Genomic DNA, 19,645 nt, shown 5'->3' on the forward strand with positions numbered 1-19,645 from the left:
GGATGTTGGAAGAGTAAGTGGTCATCAGGTGAAGAGACAGAATTCCAGGTGGGGAACAGATGTGTGCAAACGTTGGAAGGCAGACTAAAGGTGTGAAATTCTCTGTAGTTGGAGCACAATGGTGTTATCTGGGGAGCTAGGGCCCCAGACAGGAGCGGCAGCAGGACAGCATGGTGCAGACCCTCAGTAACGTTAGGGTCAAGCCGATAAAATATAGGTTATGGCGGCAGCACTGTCCAGAGGATTAAGATGCTCCCCTGGGAAAGAGCCTCCCACCACACCCTGCACACAGCACGTGCCACCAGCTCGCCCGCTTACCCAGGCCTGCTTGGGAGCTCAGTGGACTCGGGGACGCCCAGAGAGGGGTGCCCAGGCCGGGACGCCCAGGGTGGGATGACCACAGCGGGGCGCGCTGGGTGGGACGCCCGGGGTGGGGGAACCTGAGACTGGGCGCGCAGGCGCGCTGATGCCTCGAGCCCCATGGGGAGGGAGGGTGCGCGCTCTTCCTCGCGCACGCGCGCACGGAGGGGGCGACGGCCGCGGTGACGCTGTTTGCGCCGGGCGGGCGGCGGCGCGTGAGGCGCGCGATTCCCGGTGCCTTGGGAGCAGTGCCCCGGCCCCCGCCGCTCCCGCCGCCGCCATGTCGGGCCGGTCTGTCCGCGCCGAGACCCGCAGCCGGGCCAAGGATGACATCAAGAAGGTGATGGCGGCCATCGAGAAAGTGCGGAAATGGTGAGGGGCCAGGGCCGAGGGTGCTGGAGGGGGACGCCGGCCCAGGCCCAGAGCGGCTGTGAACTGGCGGGCGGGGTGGGAGCCGACCGGCGGGCGCTTGGGGGGAGGGGGGCGGAGAAGGCGGGAGGAGGGTGCCGCTCGCGTCGGCGTGAGGTCAGAGGGCGCGCCAGCCGCAACCATTCAGCGGGGCTCCCGGCCCGCGGGTCCGCCCACCTGCCCTAGGGCAGCGCGGCGCTCGGAGGAGCTGCCGGCCTTTGGCGGCGCTTGGTCCTTGGGATCTGGTTCGCACGGCAGTCCTCGCGCGGGCCTCGTCCCCGCGCCCGCCTGCCTTGGGAGCCTTTTGCGTTCTGAACTGTCCCATATAATAGCTAACAATCTCTGAGAATTTCCCGTTGGGCAGACTGAGCGCTCTACTTATTAAATCGTCTGTTAGGTGAGAGCTTCTCGGCAAACCTGCATGCCACGGGACCAAGTGGTTATTGGAGTTAAAAGCTCTGTGTTACGCCTAATACGGACCCACACGAGCGAGCTGGGAAGGCATTGTCTCTTGGTGGCCTGGGAGCTGTTAGTAGAGGAGTCAGGATCTACCCTTCGTTTGGAAACGGCTCCTGTAGCGTTCGTTGCAGGCGCCGATTGACCGCCTGTTTTGTACCAGAAACAGTGATGCGTTCAGCCAACTGTTTGCGCCAACTTCTTGAGTGCTTTTCTCTAGCTGATTACTAATAATTTAAAGTCCGGGTAAGTGTTAGCTCCCTCCAGGAAGCCTTCTCCAAGTTCTCCTGCCCTTCACCCTCCACTCCCTTTATTATAATTTTTAAAATTATTTTATTTTATTTATTTATTTTTGGCTGTGTTGGGTCTTCGTTGCTGCGCGGGGGCTTTTCTCTAGTTGCAGCGAGCGGGGGCTACTCTTCTTTGCGGTGCGTGGGCTTCTCATTGCGGTGGCTTCTCTTGTTGTGGAGCAGGGGCTCTAGGCGCGCCGGCTTTCGTAGTCGTGGCGCACGGGCTTAGTTGCTCGTGGCATGTGGGATCTTCCCCCACCAGGGCTTGAACCCTCGTCCCTTGCATTGGCAGGCGGATTCTTAACCACTGCGCCACCAGGGAAGTCCCTCCACTCCCTTTAGGGTCATTACCTTGGACTTTGTTTTCGTGTTTATTTGTCCATTTCTCTACAAGATCAAGTTCCTTAACTCTTTATCAATAAGGGCTTCATATATAATTGGACTCATAAATACTAGTTAAATAATTAATGATTTTTCCCCTCCAAATCTCATCCTTCTAGGTTTTTTTGTGAAACCTAAAAATGGGCATACCTTTCTCTTCTGGCAGTCTCCGTCCTCACCTGCAGCCTAGGGCAGATGAGCATATTCTCTCACCCAGAACTCTTGTACCAACTTCTCTATGATCTGCCTGCTTCAGGACTGAGTCATTCCCCAGTCCATTCATCACACTGTATTTTTCTCAAGTGTGAATCTTCTAGCACTCCTCTGCATAGGAAATAATGCTTCATCGATCTCTTCTTGCTCTTAGGATAAAGACCAAAGATGATCCTTCTTGCCCCACCAGACTGGTTCAAACTGCCCTCTTTCCCAAGATGCTGGCCATCTTTCAGTTGGGGCCACACTTCTGTTTCTGCTACCTGGTGTCCTTCCTCTACCCTCTCCTCCCCCTTGCCTAGTTAACTCCTACTTCTGCTCTCCAGTTGCTTCGTCAAGGACACCTTTCAACATCCCCAGTCTAAATCAGGTCCCTTACTGGAACTTTCCACAATTGTATTAGGTCGAACCATAAGATACCACCTGTATTTGCCCTTTTAACCAGCAGAAGCGGCAGTTTGATATGGGTAAACCTAGTGATTAGGTTTCTAACCGTGAGATGAGTTGTGTGCTGTCTGTTTCCAGTTGGAATTTCGGGTCTGTGAGGGTCAGGACTGTGCATCTTGTTCCCTGTGTGCCCAAGACTTAGCATAGGGTCTTGAATATTAAATATTTGTTGAGTAAATGAGGAATAAATGAGTGGCTTGTCCAGGAATTAATTCCAGTTTCCTAAGTCTTTAGTTCATTCTTCTTTCTGTTACATCAGTCTCTACATTTCTGTGATGTCACCATTTGCTGAATAGCATCATCAATAACAGCAGTAACAGCAGTTACTTTTTTTGCTTTTTTGTCCTCAAATTGGGATGCGAAACTTGCAGAAGTCATACTCCAGGTTCCCCACCTCTGGCTGTTCATAATCTACACTTTTATTCAACAATGTCACTTGCCTTTCCCTCCCCAGGTAAGTGCGGGGTGGGGAGAACAACTACTCATTTTTTAAGGCTCATCTCAAAAGTAACCTCTTCTGTAAAATGAAACCTTAAAGCAGTCTTTCCATGGTGGCTTGGCCTTCATCTCTTCCAGAAGCCAGTATGAGGCTCAGGTCTGTTAGTTGGAAGCATCCTGTCCTGCTCTTGTGATTATTTTTAAATAGCATCGTGTTTCAATCCAGAGTTCCACAGGAGTCATAGGAGTTCTGCCTTCCATGGGATATCCTGGTGTTACTCTTTCAGCCTTCTTCCTTGCCACCTTCACGTGTTACAATGATTTCTGTACTTATCTTTTCATTGCTATGAGTTCCCAAGAGAGGGACCCTATCTTATATATCCTTTATCTCCTATAGGGCCTTGTATATTAGGGCTTTATAAATATCAGTGGAATTGAATTAATTTTCGGGAAATAAAGAAGTTTATGCCAGATAGATACCTGAGTTTGAAAATGTGCTGATATTCTATACTGCTGTAAGCTGTGAGGAACAAAAGGTTTTGGTACACTGTACACGAGCAAAGATGGCAAGTAGAGGGTTCAGAGCCAAAGGCATTTGATAGCAAAGTGTTTTTTTTTTTTTTTTTTTGCGGTACGCGGGCCTCTCACTGTTGTGGCCTCTCCAGTTGCGGAGCACATGCTCCGGACGCGCAGGCTCAGCAGCCATGGCTCACGGCCCAGCCACTCCGCGGCATGTGGGATCTTCCCGGACTGGGGCATGAACCCGCGTTCCCTGCATCGGCAGGCGGACTCTCAATCATTGCGCCACCAGGGAAGCCCGCAAAGTGTTTTTAGAAGGGATGATTTTGTCCTGAAAGGTAAGGTATGATTTGACGGAGAGGAAGTTTAGAAAGCACTTAAGATTGAAGGAGTGATCTGCTGAGAAGTGGGAAAGCACAGTTATGATCAGAAAACCTATTTTATTGTTTATCAGTTCTAAGAAGTGTCTTTGTTTTAGGGAGAAAAAGTGGGTGACTGTGGGTGACACGTCCCTTAGGATATTTAAGTGGGTTCCCGTGACAGACAGCAAGGAGGTAAGTGTGGAAGAAAATCGAAACAACAAAAAGGTAACGTCTTCTTTCTTTCTTTGATTGCCTCTTAATTATAATGGAATGTATTTTCCCAGAATTGAGTTGAAAATACTTCAAGGCATCCTCTGTCATTGGTCCACGCAAAGCCTCTTATTTTATTATTTACCCCCCTTTATTCCCTTTCCTTAACCCATTCCTCTTTTCCAGGGCTTGGCAAACTACAGCCCAGGCCTGCTCCCTGTGATTCAATATAGTTTTATTTGAACACACCTATGCCTGTTTGTTTCCTTATTTGTGGCTGCTTTTGAGTTGTAATGGCAGAGTTGAGTAATTGCCATAACACCTAATGGCCTGCAAAGCCCAAGATATTTAATATCTGGCCCTGTAAGAAAAAGTTTGTGGACTCCTGCTACCCACTGTAGTTTATTACATCATGTGTTTAATATGTGTATGTGCCTTTCTAATTCCTCTTCCATGGGTTTATTTGGACACCTGTATATTCTTTTTTTAAAATTTTTGTCTGCATTGGGTCTTCGTTGCTGCGCACGGGCTTTCTCTAGTTGTGGTGAGCGGGGGCTACGCTTTGTTGCGGTGCGTGGGCTTCTCACTGCAGTGGCTTCTCCTGTTGTGGAGCACCGGCTCTAGGCGCACGGGCTTCAGTAGTTGTGGCGCGCGGGCTCTAGGGTGAACGGGCTTTAGTAGCTGTGGTGCGTGGGTTCAGCAGCTGTGGCTTGTGGACTCCGGAGCGCAGGCCCAGTAGTTGTGGCATACGGGCCCATTTGCTCCGCGGCATGTGGGATCTTCCCAGACTGGGGATGGAACCCGTGTCCCCTGCATTGGCAGGTATATTCTTAACCACTGCACCACCAGGGAAGTTCTGGACACCTGTGTATTCTTGAAAAATACATAGCATTGTTTCATATTTGTATTTAAAAAATTTGCATCTATATATAGCATTGTGCTATAAACCTCTATTCTCTTTTTGTTTTTGAGAACTCTGCATGTTTCTGTAATTGTAAATAAAATTATTATCATTACTCTTGCATTGTATTCTCTTATGTGCAGTGACCACATTTATCTATACATTCCCTGAGTGATAAACACCCAGATTTCTCCAACTCTTTTTCTCCTGATTGTTTTGAAAAGATCTGAAATATAAAACACATACAGAAAAGTATCTAAAACATATGTAGTATATAGTGAAAAAATATAAAGCTAATACCCTTGTAAAAACCACCTAGGTTAAAAAATAGACATTGCCAGCTCCCCCAGAAGGCTCTGTAACTCTTCCCAGCATCCCCCTCCCTCCCCTCTAGAGGAGATCACTCTCCTACTTTTGTTTTTACGACCACTTCTTTAGTCATTTGTAAACATTTTTTACTTTATATAAGCAGCATCATGAAGTATCTATTTTTGTATGTCTTGCTTTTTTTGCCTAGTGTTATGTTTGTAAGATCATCCATGTTGTATTTGGAGCTGTTTGTTCCTTTTCATTGCTGCGTGGAGGTTTTTTAGTTTTTGTTTTTTAATTTAATTTAATTTTTATTTTTGGCTGCATCGGGTCTTAGTTGCGGCATGTGGGATGTTCGTTGAGGCATGCAGGACCTTTCGTTGCGGCGTGTGGGCTTCTCTCTAGTTGTGGCCCGTGGGTTTTCTCTTCTTTTGTTGTGGCGCACGTGTGCTAGTTGAGGTGCATGAGCTCAGTAGTTGTGGCATGCAGGCTTAGTTGCCCTGTGGTATGTGGGATCTTAGTTCCCTGACCAGGGATCGAACCCATGTCCCCTGCATTGTAAGGTGGATTCTTTACACTGGACCACCCGGGGAGTCCCTGTATGGAGTTTTATTATAGGACTGTACCATAATTTATCTTTCTGATTCTCCTGTAGATGAATGTTTGGGATAATAGGAACAATGTTCTTGTGACATTCTTATTCAGTATATGGGTCAACACGTGCATGGGTTTTCCTAGGATATATTCCTAGGAGTAGAATAGCTAAGTCTTAAGATATGTGTATTTTGACCTACACTAGCGAATACCAAGCTAGTTTCCAAAGTGATTGTACCAGTGTATATTCTTAACAGCAATATGAGTTCTCACTGCTCCAAATCCTCATCAACAGTTGGTATAGTTAGACTTAATATATTAAAATATCTCACTGTGGTTTTAATTCGGTGATTAATGATGTAGTCATTAATGAGATGGAGAACCTTTTCAGCATCCTTTTGGATTTCCTCTTTTAAGAAGTTCCTATTTAAGTCTGTTTGGCTGTGGTCTTTTTCTTAGAACTTGAAGGGATTCTCTGTGTTGTGGACGCGTACTCTTTATTGATTAAATACTATCTGTACCTTTTTCCATTCCATGGCTTGTCTTTACACTCTGTTTGTGCAGGCTTGAGTAACAGAAGTTTTTTGTTTTTGTATTTTAGTTTTATTTTTGGCTGCATTGGGTCTTCATTTCTGTGAGCAGGGGCTACTCTTTGTTGTGGTGTGCGGGCTTCTCCTTGTGGTGGCTTCCCTTGTTGCAGAGCGTGGGCTCTAGGGCTCGTGGGCTTAAGTAGTTTTGGTGCACGTGGGCTCAGTATTTGTGGTTTGCAGGCTCTAGAGCGCAGGCCCAGAAGCTGTGGTGCATGGGCTTAGTTGCTCCGCTGCATGTGGGATCTGCCTGGACCAGGGATAGAACCTGTGCCCCCTGCATTGGCAGGTGGATTCTTAACCACTGTGCCACCAGGGAAGTCCCGAGTAACAGAAGTTTTTTTTTTGTTTTTGTTTTTTGTTTGTTTGTTTGCGGTATACAGGCCTCTCACTATTGTGGCCTCTCCTGTTGCAGAGCACAGGCCATGGCTCATGGGCCTAGCTGCTCCGCGGCACGCGGGATCCTTCCAGACCGGGGCACGAACCCATGTCCCCTGCATCGGCAGGCGGACTCCCAACCACTGCGCCACCAGGGAAGCCCGTAACAGAAGTTTTAAATTTTAATGTAGACAAAATAATCTTTTACTTTATAATTAGTGCTTTTAAATGTCTTAAATCTGTTCCTTCTTTGAGGTCACAAAGATATTCTTCCATATAATCTTCTACAAGCTTGTTAACCTGTTTCCATTTATAACACACCTGGAGTTGATTTTCGTGTATTTTGAAGTAGGGGCCCAATTTCATTTTTTTCCATGGGGGTATGCATTTGTCCCACCACTTGAAAAGACTGTTTTCCTCCTGCTCTGTAGAACCTACTGTGTCATATTCCAAGTGTCCTAGTATGGGTCTTTTTGTGTGTGTTGCCTCCAGCTTTTTTTGCTAGCACAGATGACTCTGGTGGACAGCCCTTAAACCATTGTCCTTGAGGACTTGTGGGAGGTTTTCTCTGGATTAGATGCCCAGGAGTGAGATTGCTCTGTTACTGGCTGTACATACATGATTGTTTTTGCTAGATGCTGGCTGTCAGATCTCTCTCCTGAATAGCTGCACCCGGATAGTTAGTACACTTCCCCAGTTGTGCTGCAGGGCTCCCGTTTCCCACATCTTCAGCAACATCCGATATTATCTAACTCCTCATTCCTAAATGCTGCCAATCTGATAGACGTAAAGTGGTATCTCTTTGTTTATTTTGCATTTCTCTTAACACTAGGGAGGTTGACAATTTCATCTCTTCAGATTTCTTTTTTATTCATTTAGATTTCCTCTTTTCTGATTTCTTTTTTTTTTTTGCCCTGAGGCTTGCGGGATCTTAGTTCCCCAACCAGGGATTTAACCCATACCCTCGGCAGTGAAAGCAGAGTCCTAACCACTGGACTGCCAGGAAATTCCCCTCTGATTTCTTGTATTTTCCTTATTCTTGTATTGGGTTTCCTCTTTACTTTTCTGATTTGCATGGCTTCTTTGATTGATATTCTAGATATTCTAGAAGATACCGTGTCTTCTTTTGATTTATATTTCCCTGGTATGTCTTATAATTCTGTTTTTCCCTGTTTTACATTTTTCTGCTTATTGGGCATATTGGGATTAGGTTTAGCTGTGGGTGATAGAACACTCAAAGTAGTAATGGTTTAAAAAAGTTTTATTTTATTCTTAGAGGAACAGAAATATGCAGTCTAGGACTGGTGTGGCCCTTCCGCTCTAAGAATCCCCAGGGACCCAGGTTTCTTGCAACCTTTCTGTTCCTTTTTAAAAAAATAAATTTATTTATTTATTTTTGGCTGTGTTGGGTCTTCATTGCTGCACGTGGGCTTTCTCTAGTTGTGGTGAGCGGGGGCTACTCTTCGTTGCAATGTGCGGGCTTCTCATTGCGGTGGCTTCTCTTGTTGCAGAGCATGGGCTCTAGGCCCACGGGCTTCAGTAGTTGCGGCGCGTGGGCTTAGTTGCTTTGCGGCATGTGGAATCTTCCCGGACCAGCGCTCGAACCTGTGTCCCCTGCATTGGCAGGTAGATTCTTAACCACTGCGCCACCAGGAAAGTCCCACCTTTTTTTTTTTTTTTTTTTTTTAATAAATTATATTTAAGAGAGTAATGGTTCTATTCATTTTACTTTATTTCTATTGTGGTAAAATACACATATCATAAAATTTACCATCTTAACCATTTTTTAAGTGTACAGTTCAGTAGTGTTGAATACATTTACTTTGTTGTGTAATCCATCTCCAGAACTCTTCATCTTGCGGAGGTAAACTCTATATACATTAAACAATTACCCATTTTCCTTTGCTTCATGTTTGACCTTGTATCCAGGTTTGAGCTCCAGCCATCATTCAACACATTCAAGTTCAAGGCAGCAAGAGAGTGGAAGGATGGGCGAATGGTATTTTCATGAATTTAAGGAGTTTCCTAGAAGTCTCCTCAGGACAGGAGGAGACTATGTGTGTTCATAATAGCTGTAGCACATTTAGGGGCCGGAAAGGCTGTGAAAATGTCACCATCTAAACATTCTACTTATATGGACAAGGATTTCTGCTGTGATACACTTTCTTTTTTCTCTTCACCTCATAATGACTAGACAAATTTTCTTCTGATTTGAAAGTTCCACATTTTATTTTTAATTTTTTTATTGGCTATCTCTAACCTAATAATACTTATACTTACTATTTTTCTGTATCAGTGTATAAAGCTTATCCAAATCTGTGTTTCCCCTCTGAGCCTGAACACATTTTTAACCACCCCAGGTCTCTACCCCCACCCCCCACTTTCACTCCTGCCCTCTCCTTAGTTTTGAATGGAATTTCAGTTCAGATATTCTGTTCAGATATTTCTGTTTTTACAGGCATTTCTTATCTTAGTCATTGCTTAATTAGACAAAGTAAACATTACTAATTATTTACTAATCCTTTGTACCTATTTATTATTGCTTTCTCTTAGATTCATTTCTTTTCTTGCTGGAATACACCCTTCAAGAGTTTTGCCAGAGAGGGCTTGTGTGGAGAAAACTTTCTGAAAATATCTTTGTTTTACTTTCATGTTTAATTGATCATTTTACCTGTATATGAAATTCTAGGTTAAAAATTATTTTCTTTCAACATTTTGAAACTATTAATTATTGTGCTTCTAGTTTTCTGTTGAGAAATCTGATGTCAGTAATTCTTGATTTCTTTGTAGGTGATTCTTTTATATTCCTGGAAACTTTTAGAATTTCTTCTGTTTGACCTGGAACTTCTTCTGTAAGAATATCCTGTAATGTGGACATCTAGCTTCATTTCTTAACTTTCAGCTTGTTTCATCTCTCTATTTTGTCTTCATGTATTCTGACTTCTCAACCCAGTTTTTGCTCATTAATCTTTTCTTCAGCTCTATTTCTGCTAATAAACTCGTTCACTTAATTGTTTTTTCTTTTTTTCCACGCTGCGCAGCTGGCTTGTGGGATCTTAATTCCCTTCCCAGGGATCAAACCTGGGCCCCAGGCAGTGGACGCACGGAGTCCTAACCACTGGATTGCCAGGGAATTCCCTCATTCACTTAATTTTTATTTTGAACGAGTTTATTATTCATACCAAATTTCCTTTGTTGTTGGTTGTTCAAAACAACTTTCCAGTGTCATCCTTATCTTTCTGAGGAGATTTGCTATGTTTTATTTCAATTCTTCTGTCCCACGAGTCTGCTTCTTCTGGTATAGCTTGTTCTGTTTATTGTCTTTCATGGTGCTTGTTTTCCTCCAGTGTCTGGTTAGTTTTTTCTGTGCACTCATCTTTTATTCCTTTTGACTCTGAGCTGCATTGGCTAGAAGTGTGTAACCGTGTAACCAAGGCTTTGTATTCCCTCCTCTAAATGGATTTAGGGGATGGGATTAGCCTCAGGGCTCAGCCTTTCCCTTTTCCCCTCTCTCATCTTCCCCTGCCTCCCAGGGAACTCCCTAGTACCAGTCTTCCATGTGCTGCCTTTATCTGGGAGCAGCCATCCTTGTCCAGCCCAAGGAGCTGGTGGGTGAAAGTTAGGGGGTGCTCTGGAGTCACCCTTTGTTTTTCATCTAACCCTGGCTCTGGTGATGCCAATACCCATAAGGGCCAAAGGTCAGGCCGCTAGATCTCTTGGGTAGTGTGTACATGTGGGGGAAGGACACTGCCGGCAACCCGCTCCCCATTTCTTACATATAAGACCCTGGCCCTTTCCTATTTCAAGTTCTCCTGCCCAGGACTCAGCTCCTTTTGTCTCTCCAAAGGGCTTCTTACAGCATTGGTGTTGGTTTCTGAGCTGGGCCCTGAGGTCCATCGTTTTATCTACCTTCCAGTGGTCCATGATAGTGCACCATCTTCTAAGGTACTAGCATAGACCAGTTAGGTTAGGAAAAATAGAAAACGACCGAATTGGTAAAGAAAAAAATGTGAAGGACATAAGGGAGTGGGGCACTGCTGATGGGAGAGTAAATTGGGACAAACTTTCTACAGGTGAAGTTGATCATATATGTATACTTAAAAGCTTAATTAACCAGATGGTGGGAATCCTTTCAGTGTATATGTATATCAAATCAACCCAGGGTACGCTTTAAATATCTTACAAATTTTTTTGTCAGTTATACCTCAGTAAAACTGAGGGGGGAAAAAAGCTTTCAGAATATTTATGCCTTTGATCTAGAAGTTTTATCTCTAGAAATTTATCCTGGGGACATAATCATGATGTGTACAAGGTACATCAATAGTGTTGAGCATCACAATATTACTGTTTGTGGTATTTAAAAATTGCAAGCAAAATGAAGATCTTACTGTAGAGAATTCATTAAGTTATTGTGCACCTGTATATTGTAAAGCTTTGTAACCATTATAAAAGATGGTATAGAAGTTTATTCAAAGGCATAGAAAAAAATTTTTTTTTAGGAAGTTGCATATTTTATTATTAAACTGTTTCTTATTTTCCTGCAAGGCTGTTGCTTCACTGTATAAAAATAGCACAAGCAAACACAGTATATTGCAAAATTAAGGTAGTAATGTTCTTAATTGGACACTCTACAACTAACAAACTTTTCTCCACTGCCATTTATTTCCAGTGGCAAGTTCATTGAGTCTTTTGACCTAAATCCAGGGATGGCTGTAAGCAAGTTACAATATTATATAAGGTTAAGATAACAATGTTATCCTTGATCTACATAATTTTTATAACTAGTTTTTTTTTTTTTGCGGTACACGGGCCTCTCACTGTTGTGACCTCTCCCATTGTGGAGCACAGGCTCCGGTCACGCAGGCTCAGCGGCCATGGCTCACGGGCCCAGCCGCTCCGCGGCATGTGGGATCTTCCCGGACCGGGGCACGAACCCGTGTCCCCTGCGTTGGCAGGCAGACTCTCAACCACTGCGCCACCAGGGAAGCCCTATAACTAGTTTTACCACAGATAATTTCAGGAATTCTGAATATTATAACTGGAGACTAGCCTAAAAATCACAGGGTGTTGTGAAAAAGATGCAGAGCGTTTATCTGAAATAATGAGGAAGTTAAGGGGTATTTTCTTCAGGCAACATTGTTGAAAGTCGTTTCTTTTGCTAAAAGTTGCTTTTTAAAAATCTATCCACCACTAATTTAAGACAACTATGCTAGATTAAGTTGTTTCAAACTGGATTATTTAGGGGTCCCATTTTCACTCCTCAATAGATTTTACGTATTTCTCATATGCTTCCTCACTCATTAGTTCATCTAGTTCTGAAGGCTTACTGAGTGTCATCTTGATCAGCCAACCAACTTCATAATAAGATTTGTTGACAAGTCCTGGATTTTCTGCTAGAGCTTCATTTCTGTTACATCTGATAGAGGAGAATGGAGTTCACTCCCAGCTTTCACACTTTCCAAAGCACCAAATTCCTCTTGTTTGTTCAATTTTGTCCCAACTTCAGGCAGACTGCAGTAAACAACATCTCCCAAAACTCCCTGTGCAAAATTGCTGATTCCCACTGTTCCAACACCGTTTTCTGTTGTTACCCATTCATGTTTGTCTGTGAATTTACAACCCGACAGCAGAGCGGGTCCGGTGCGCAGCGCCCGGTCGGCTCCCGCCCGCAGTCCCCGGGGCCACAGCAGGCAGGACGTGTTGGGCGCAGAGGTGGCACGCAGGCCGCAGACTGTGGCCCGCACGCTCCGCACCACTTGCAGCGCCATGTTCGCAGAGAAAAATGTTTTTAATATGGTGAATGGGGGAGGGGGAGCAAGTTATAATGCTGAATCATGAGCCATTTTCACACAGATATATGTATAGGTTGTTTCTGGTTGTACAGGTGATTTTCATTTCTTTTTCTGTATTTTCAGAATTTCTTATAGTGAACGCATATTTTATGTGAGCACAGAATCATTAAAATAAAGATAAATGAGAGATCAGAAAAAAATAATGATAAAGCCAAATGTTGGCATGGGTGCCGGGATGCTTGTACTCCAGACATATTGCTGACCTCCTTGTAGAGAGTGGTGAGTGAGCCACAGTGTATTTTAAGAAAAATACGTTTAGTTTATACTTTTTGATCTAGAAGGAATTTTTTTTGTGAATTTAGTCACATAATCCAGGAAAAAGTGAAAGTTGAGCATTGTGGGTTTATTCCTACTAGCAATAAACAAAAACAATCCTAAAGGTAAAGCTAAATGTCCACTAGTTGAGTAGTGATTAAGTGATTATGATATCTGGAATATTGTGCAGCTAGTAAAAATCATGTTTATGTAGCCTCTGCAGTCAAATGGTAAAGTGCAATTACATTAAAATTATGTTTGTATATGAGAAAATGAAGGGAAGGACTGCATATATGTGTACACTTGATTTATTGCCGAGCTAGTATTGAGAGTATTAAACACTAAGTTGTATTACTAGTACAATGCACGTACAATAAATAGGCAAGTATAAAAAGTATGAATTAGTAAATTTGAGATTATTCAGATTTGAACTTTTGGCTCTTGGGATGCCCTCATTTGCAAATGCTTGGATTGACGATTTCCGGTCCTGTGGATTATTTCCTTGTTTGTTGCAAGCTAGTGCTTACCTTCCCACTGTGGTTCCCCCACATGTGGAACCTGCATCCTGCTTGAAGGCAAAGGTGGACATGGGAGATCATTTTGAGTGGATGTGGTGGATTGGTGAGGAATAGAGCTAGCGGGGGCCCCTTGTCCTGTCACTGCTTGCGTTACATATAAAGTGACTCCTTCCTTTGTCCAGTCAGAGATCCTTTCTTCTTCCACTTTTTTTTTCTTCCCTAAAACAGGGATCTTTCTCAAATGGGTATTTTGTGTTTCTCACCCATGCATGTAGGGAAGGACTGGATAGAGCATTCTCATCAGGGCAGAAAGCAGAAGAGTCCTACAGGGGGCTCTAGTGGAAGATATGTATTTGCCTCTCACTTGCGATTCATGATATTAGCACTGGAAGGGTCCATTTTACTGACAGGGACACTGAGGCCTGGGGACACCTTGTCCAGGATCCTGTTATTCCTCGGGTCCTGGATTCTGAAACCACTGTTGTTCCTCCTGTTCCTAATCCAGACCTCTCTGGTGTCTCAGCACCTTCTCTCTCTCTGTGAGTCTTCTGCTTGGCTCTGTCATATTCCTCTTTTTTTCCTTTTCTAGAAAGAAAAGTCAAAATCGAACAGTTCAGCAGCCCGGGAACCTAATGGCTTTCCCTCTGATGCCTCAGCCAATTCCTCTCTCCTTCTTGAATTCCAGGGTGAGTTGCATCCATATGTCTTCCTTGCAGGAAAATGAAAATTTAGATGACCCGTTAATAATCAGAAGAATAGTCTGTGTGTCACTTCAGTGCCTACTGTTTTGCTGGTATCTTCCTGGGCACTTTATGGAAGGCTTTTCATTTAAACCTCACAGTAACCCTGCAAGAGAGACGACAGTCTCCTCAGTTTCCAGTTACGGAAACTGAGGCTCAGAGAGGTGAGGTTACATATCTACAGTCACATCACTTGTACGTGGCAGACCCCATGGTGGGTCCCGGTTTTCTGGATCAGAAGCTCTTTTCTTTAGACTGTGTATTTGATGAGAGTGCCTCAGAGGAGACCCCCCCGGGGGGGGGGGCATCTGCCCATCCACCCTTAGCCCAAGCTCTGCCTCCTAAACCAGTCTTCGGTAGACGTCCGGCCTGAGTCAGCACTACACTCATAACATTACCTTTTATACCTGTGTGGCAGCTACTGTTTGTGAAGCACTTTCACTTCAGTTTCTCATTTGTATCTTTACATTAGCCTGTGGTATAAACCAGGCAGTTATCGTCGTCCCTATTTCAGAAAACTGACGCTTGGAGAAGAAAAGTATTTGCCTAAGCAGAAGAGTGACAGAGCTTTATTCTTTTTTGTGATAAAATGCTACTTCCATTTTAGTATAGAAGGTGGTGGTCATTGTAGGATAAAGACTAGAAGGGGCTTACAATTTTCTCTTTGGAACTAGACTGGGAGTGACCAGGTATCCCCTCCTCACTTCTCCCCCAGCCCCTGCAAGGTCAGTGTGGTACAGGAAGAGAATACAAAGGAAATGTTCTCTAGCTGTGTGACATGTTCCATCATAAAGCTCTGGGAGACATGGGAGGCTCCATTTCCTCAGTCTGGGCGCTATCTCATCCTTTTCGTTCATTGAACATTTAATGAAATCCTACTATGTGCCAGGTACTGTGTACTGCACTGGAGATTCAAGGACCAGTAAGCCACAGAGCCTGCTTGCGCAGAGTGTAATGGAGGGAGACTGGTGTGTAATACAGTAAATGCAGGTGTGAACAGGAAACAGCAAGAGCGTAAAAGAGAGGGTGGTCATTTCCACCCAAGGGAGCCTGGGACACGAGGCTCTGTGGAGGAGGTGATGCCTGAGCTGAATGTTGGCATGTCTAGGGGCTTTGCAGGAAGACCGGAAAGAGCATGTCATAACAGACACTGGTACTTGAAGCTGTTCTTAGGTTAGAGTCCGGTTTGGCAGGAGCCGGGGTGCATGGGGAAGAACAGCAGGCGGTGAGCCTGGAGATCAGAAAGGAGTCTGTAGGTTGGGATAGGGCCATCTCGTGGGCAGCGGGGAACCGACAAGGGTTTAGAAAGATCACTCTGGCAGTGGTATGAGGTCTAGTGGGGGTGCCTGAGACTGCGGGAAGGGCAGTTGGGTAGCTGTGGCTGGAGGCCAGGCGAGAGATCATGAGGGCTGAGCTGAGGCCACAGGAGAGGAAGGAATGGGCACAGGCCGAGTCAGGGCAGTGGGTGGGGCAGATTTGGTGACTGGCTGCGGGAGGTCAGGGAGAGGAAGGCCCTGCTGACTCTCTTTTTAACTTTGGTGGTGACTTTAAGCCTTCAGACAGCGCTTCCCAGGTGGGATCCCATGGTCCTTGAGGCAGTGAGATGGAGCCTAGGCAGGTGCAAGGGCCCGAGCTGACCACCTCCAGACACTATCACCCTCCTTCAGACAGCTGAGAATAGCAGGCAGACTATCATTTTCTACACCTCTTGTATTGTGAGAAAGGTTGAGAGGCACAGATGTGTTCCTCCCTTCACTGGACAGTGGGAAAATACCAGGTCCCAGCTATAACTGGTGGATAATAAAGAAGGGATTAATAAGCATATCTTGACCTTCCTGAAATATAAATGTTGCATAAACTTAAAGATTCTGGCTGAATCTTGTGGTGCTTAGAATATGTGTCATAAAATAGAACATGCTTAAATTAATCAATTTAGACTCTTGTTGGTAAGTTGCAGTGCACAGAAGCCCCGAGAATGTCTGCCTTTGGTTCAGGGGCTGTTTACAGCCGTGACCTTTGTGTGCCCGGCTGTGTCCATGCTGTCTGCAGAGATACCAGGCCCTTGGCTCTGTACTGAATTACTCTCAAAAGTGACCACCCTCAGCTGTTGCCTTTGTCATGTTTGGTTTTCAGATGAAAACAGCAACCAGAGTTCCGTGTCTGATGTCTATCAGCTCAAGGTGGACAGCAGCACCAACTCGAGCCCCAGCCCCCAGCAGAGCGAGTCCCTGAGCCCAGCGCACACCTCCGACTTCCGCACAGATGATTCCCAGCCCCCCACCCTGGGCCAGGAGATCCTTGAGGGTGAGTCTGTGTTGGCCCACGATGCGCGTCTTGGAGGGGCCTTGCTCTTGCTCTTGATGTTTCTCTTCTTTGGAGTCACAGGTGAGAGAAGTTGCCCCAGAGCTGGCAGCTTCAAGCCGTTTGTCAATTGTTTGAGGCTATTTTGGGGAATGGTTGTATTTTCCCCTTTCACAGAATGAAGGAAGAAAACAGCAACACAACTTCTCTGTAAGGAAGGCACTTTTCATATTTGATGCCTGGTATGATTCTCTCAAAAACCCCATGAAATGGCAGCTGTTATCTCCATTTTACAGATGAGGAAGTAGTCTTAGAAAAGTTCAATTGCTTGGCCATGATCACACAGCTAGTAACTTGTGGAACTGTGTGTCTCATTTCATTCCTTCTAACTTCAGAGCTCCTGCTCTTTGCACTAGATCCTGTGAATTTCTTCTTATAATGTATATTGATTCTGTGGCCTGTGTTGCCTCTTCACCAAGGCGTCTCCACCTAGCTCCCAGGAACACTCCCCCGGCTTGGGGCAGAGATTCCACACGAGACTCCTGCCTCAGGAGGCCCTGCATTTATGCTGGCCTTGCTTTTTCAGAGCCCTCCCTGCCTGCCTCAGAAGTTGCTGATGAACCTCCCACCCTCACGAAGGAAGAACCGGTTCCATTAGAGACACAGGTAAGGAGGTGCTTTGGGTTTCCCAGTTTCTAAGAAAAAAGTAAGGGCTCTGTTAACGTGCACTGGCTCTATAGCATGGGATGTGCTGTAGTTGGGAAGGCAGCACGGACGCTGGGCTCCAGGTTATAAGGTAGGGGAAGAGGTCTGGTTATCTGTGAGACAGTGGGGGGTGGACTTCTGGGTTGTAATTAGGGTGGAAGGGGAGGTCTGGTTCGGAGGGATGGCCCTGTGATTCCATGCTCTCTCTGGCTGCTTCTAGATTGCTGAGGAAGAGGAAGACTCAGGTGCGCCTCCCCTGAAACGCTTCTGTGTGGACCAGCCCGCAGTGCCACAGACAGCGTCAGAAAGCTAGCACCACCCTGGCACCCTTCGCCTCCTGGCCCCAGGCCTCTCTTGCATTCTGGTTCTGGCTGTGCTGTGCTGCTGGGCTAAGGGCAAGCACTGAGCTCCAGAGCCTGCACATAGGAGCCTTCTGGGCTGGAAGGCTGACATAGGACTGGGGGTTGTAACATCATCTTCCTGTCCCTGGCACCTGTGTCTGCTTGATCCTGAGAAGAGGAGCACTCCTGTCCTTTTTGCACCCCAAGTAGGCTGGAGCATCGGCCACTCCAGGGTTCATCTGTCACCTCCAGGTAGCAGTCTCTGCTCCGGAACCTCTGGACTGAGCTGCTGGTGCTTCTACAAGAGGAAAGAGATGTGGAAGGCATCCTCTAGAGAAGAGAGTGCCTAGGGCTTACTTGAATTGAATGGAGACTGTAGATTTATGGACTTTCCCATAGGGCTAGGGGCCCTGTAGGCTGCTGTTGGAGAATGCCTGAGTAGACTCCGGAGGCAAGGGAAGGGCTTCGCTCCACGAGAGGGCGGAAAAGTCCACATAGATTTCTTGCTATCCTGGCACTTCTGCCCATTCCTGAGGTTATCCTCCCTCTCATGGGCTCTCTGGCTGCTGACAGTCCTTTGTCCCCCACTGTAACCATCCCCTTCCTTCAACACGCGCGCGCGCACACACACGCACGCGCAGCTTTTGCTGTTTCCACGTGGACGTTTCATTCCAGCATCCCCTGCCTCCCGCCACGGTCCCCAGCACTCCCGCCGCAAACTCTGCCCCAGCGAGAACTTGAGGTTCTGACAACAGCACCCATTCCCACAGTACTCCTTCAGCTCAGACTTTCTAGAAAGTTCCCTTTTCTTTGAAATCTGCATGTTTAATTGAACCTCGTGATTTTATTTTTTGTTTCAAAAAAGTTTAAGAAAATGGAAATGGGCAACAGTGAGTGAAGACATATTTTAGCACCGAATAGAATATTTTTAAAATTAAACTATTTGAAATATGTCTTGTTGGTACCTGAGTGCTTCATTCTTGAAGATTGTGGCGGGCAGGGGCTGGGGGGCGTGGTGGCTGAGTGCTAGCGAAGTCACTGTGGGCTGGGCCCTGCCCGTCGTCTTCACTCCCACAGAGTGACTTTCTGATGAAAATGATTTGGAGACTCCATTTGAAGTTGTCATGTACTTGGAATTATACTTCTGTCCCTGCCTACACCAAATGAAAACCTGTGTACACTGTACAGCTCCAGGTCCTTAGGAGGCTGACTTTTATTCTTTAACTTTTTTTTTATTATGGTAAAATACACAACCATAAAACGTACCATTTTAACCATTTTAAAGTGCACAGTTCAGTGGCACTAAGTACATTCACAGCACTGCACAGTCATCACCACAGTCTAGCTCTAAACATTTTCATCACTTCAAATAGAAACCCATACCCTTTAAGCCCTCACTCCCCATTTGCCCCTCCCCCGAAGGCCCTGGCTATCACAAGTCTGCTTTTTGTCCATGGGTTCCTTTTTGCTCCTGATTGCAAAAGAAAACAGTAGAGTCATGGTGGAAAAGAATTCTACATTCTGTAGCTCCAAGAATTTCATTTCTTGGAATTCCCTGGTGGTGCAGTGGTTAGGACGCCATGCTCCCAATGCAGGGGGCCCAGGTTTGATCCTTGGTCAGGGAACTAGATCCCACATGCTGCAGCTAAGAGTTCACATGCCACAACTAAGGAGCCCACGTGCCACAACTTAAGGAGCTGGTGCAACCAAATTAAATATTTTTTATAAATTTCATTTCCGTATTCCCTAAACGATTCCTCTCATTTCTCTTGGGGGCTCCAGGTGTCGTGGATGAAACTAGAATCCCAGTTAATTCTGTTGCCTTTTTTTTTGTCATCTCTAATTGGTTTTTTCATCATCTTTAGTTGGTTTTTTCTTAAAAATTTAACAGGTACTAAAAACCGTTAATGTCACAGATACTAGAATCATATGTGGTACATAAAGTATGTCTTACTTTGTTTAAACAAAGGAAGCTATTGAAAGTATAATGAATGACCAAGAGACCATAAAAAGTGACCAGGCAGATTTTGGAAAAGAATCAAATAGAGGATCCTTTTAGTGGGGAATAGTATTTAGAAAC

General features: G+C 45.3%; 1 protein-coding gene and 1 pseudogene across 1 annotated transcript; one reads left to right on the forward strand and one right to left on the reverse strand.

Annotated features, from left to right (window-relative positions):
- The first annotated feature begins 472 nt into the window (after window positions 1–472).
- Window positions 473–18,529, forward strand: BCL7B (BAF chromatin remodeling complex subunit BCL7B). Its single transcript, XM_059037265.2, has 6 exons — window positions 473–732; window positions 3,991–4,066; window positions 14,068–14,164; window positions 16,352–16,522; window positions 17,106–17,185; window positions 17,445–18,529. Exons 1-6 carry the CDS (start codon window positions 641–643, stop codon window positions 17,535–17,537), a joined length of 609 nt encoding a protein of 202 aa, XP_058893248.1. The 5' UTR covers window positions 473–640; the 3' UTR covers window positions 17,538–18,529.
- LOC136792589 (glycine cleavage system H protein, mitochondrial-like) lies at window positions 12,107–12,621 on the reverse strand (annotated as a pseudogene).
- Window positions 18,530–19,645: the final 1,116 nt, after the last annotated feature.

This window comes from Kogia breviceps, chromosome 14, assembly GCF_026419965.1.
Source record: "Kogia breviceps isolate mKogBre1 chromosome 14, mKogBre1 haplotype 1, whole genome shotgun sequence".
Classification (NCBI taxonomy): Eukaryota; Metazoa; Chordata; class Mammalia; order Artiodactyla; family Physeteridae; genus Kogia; species Kogia breviceps.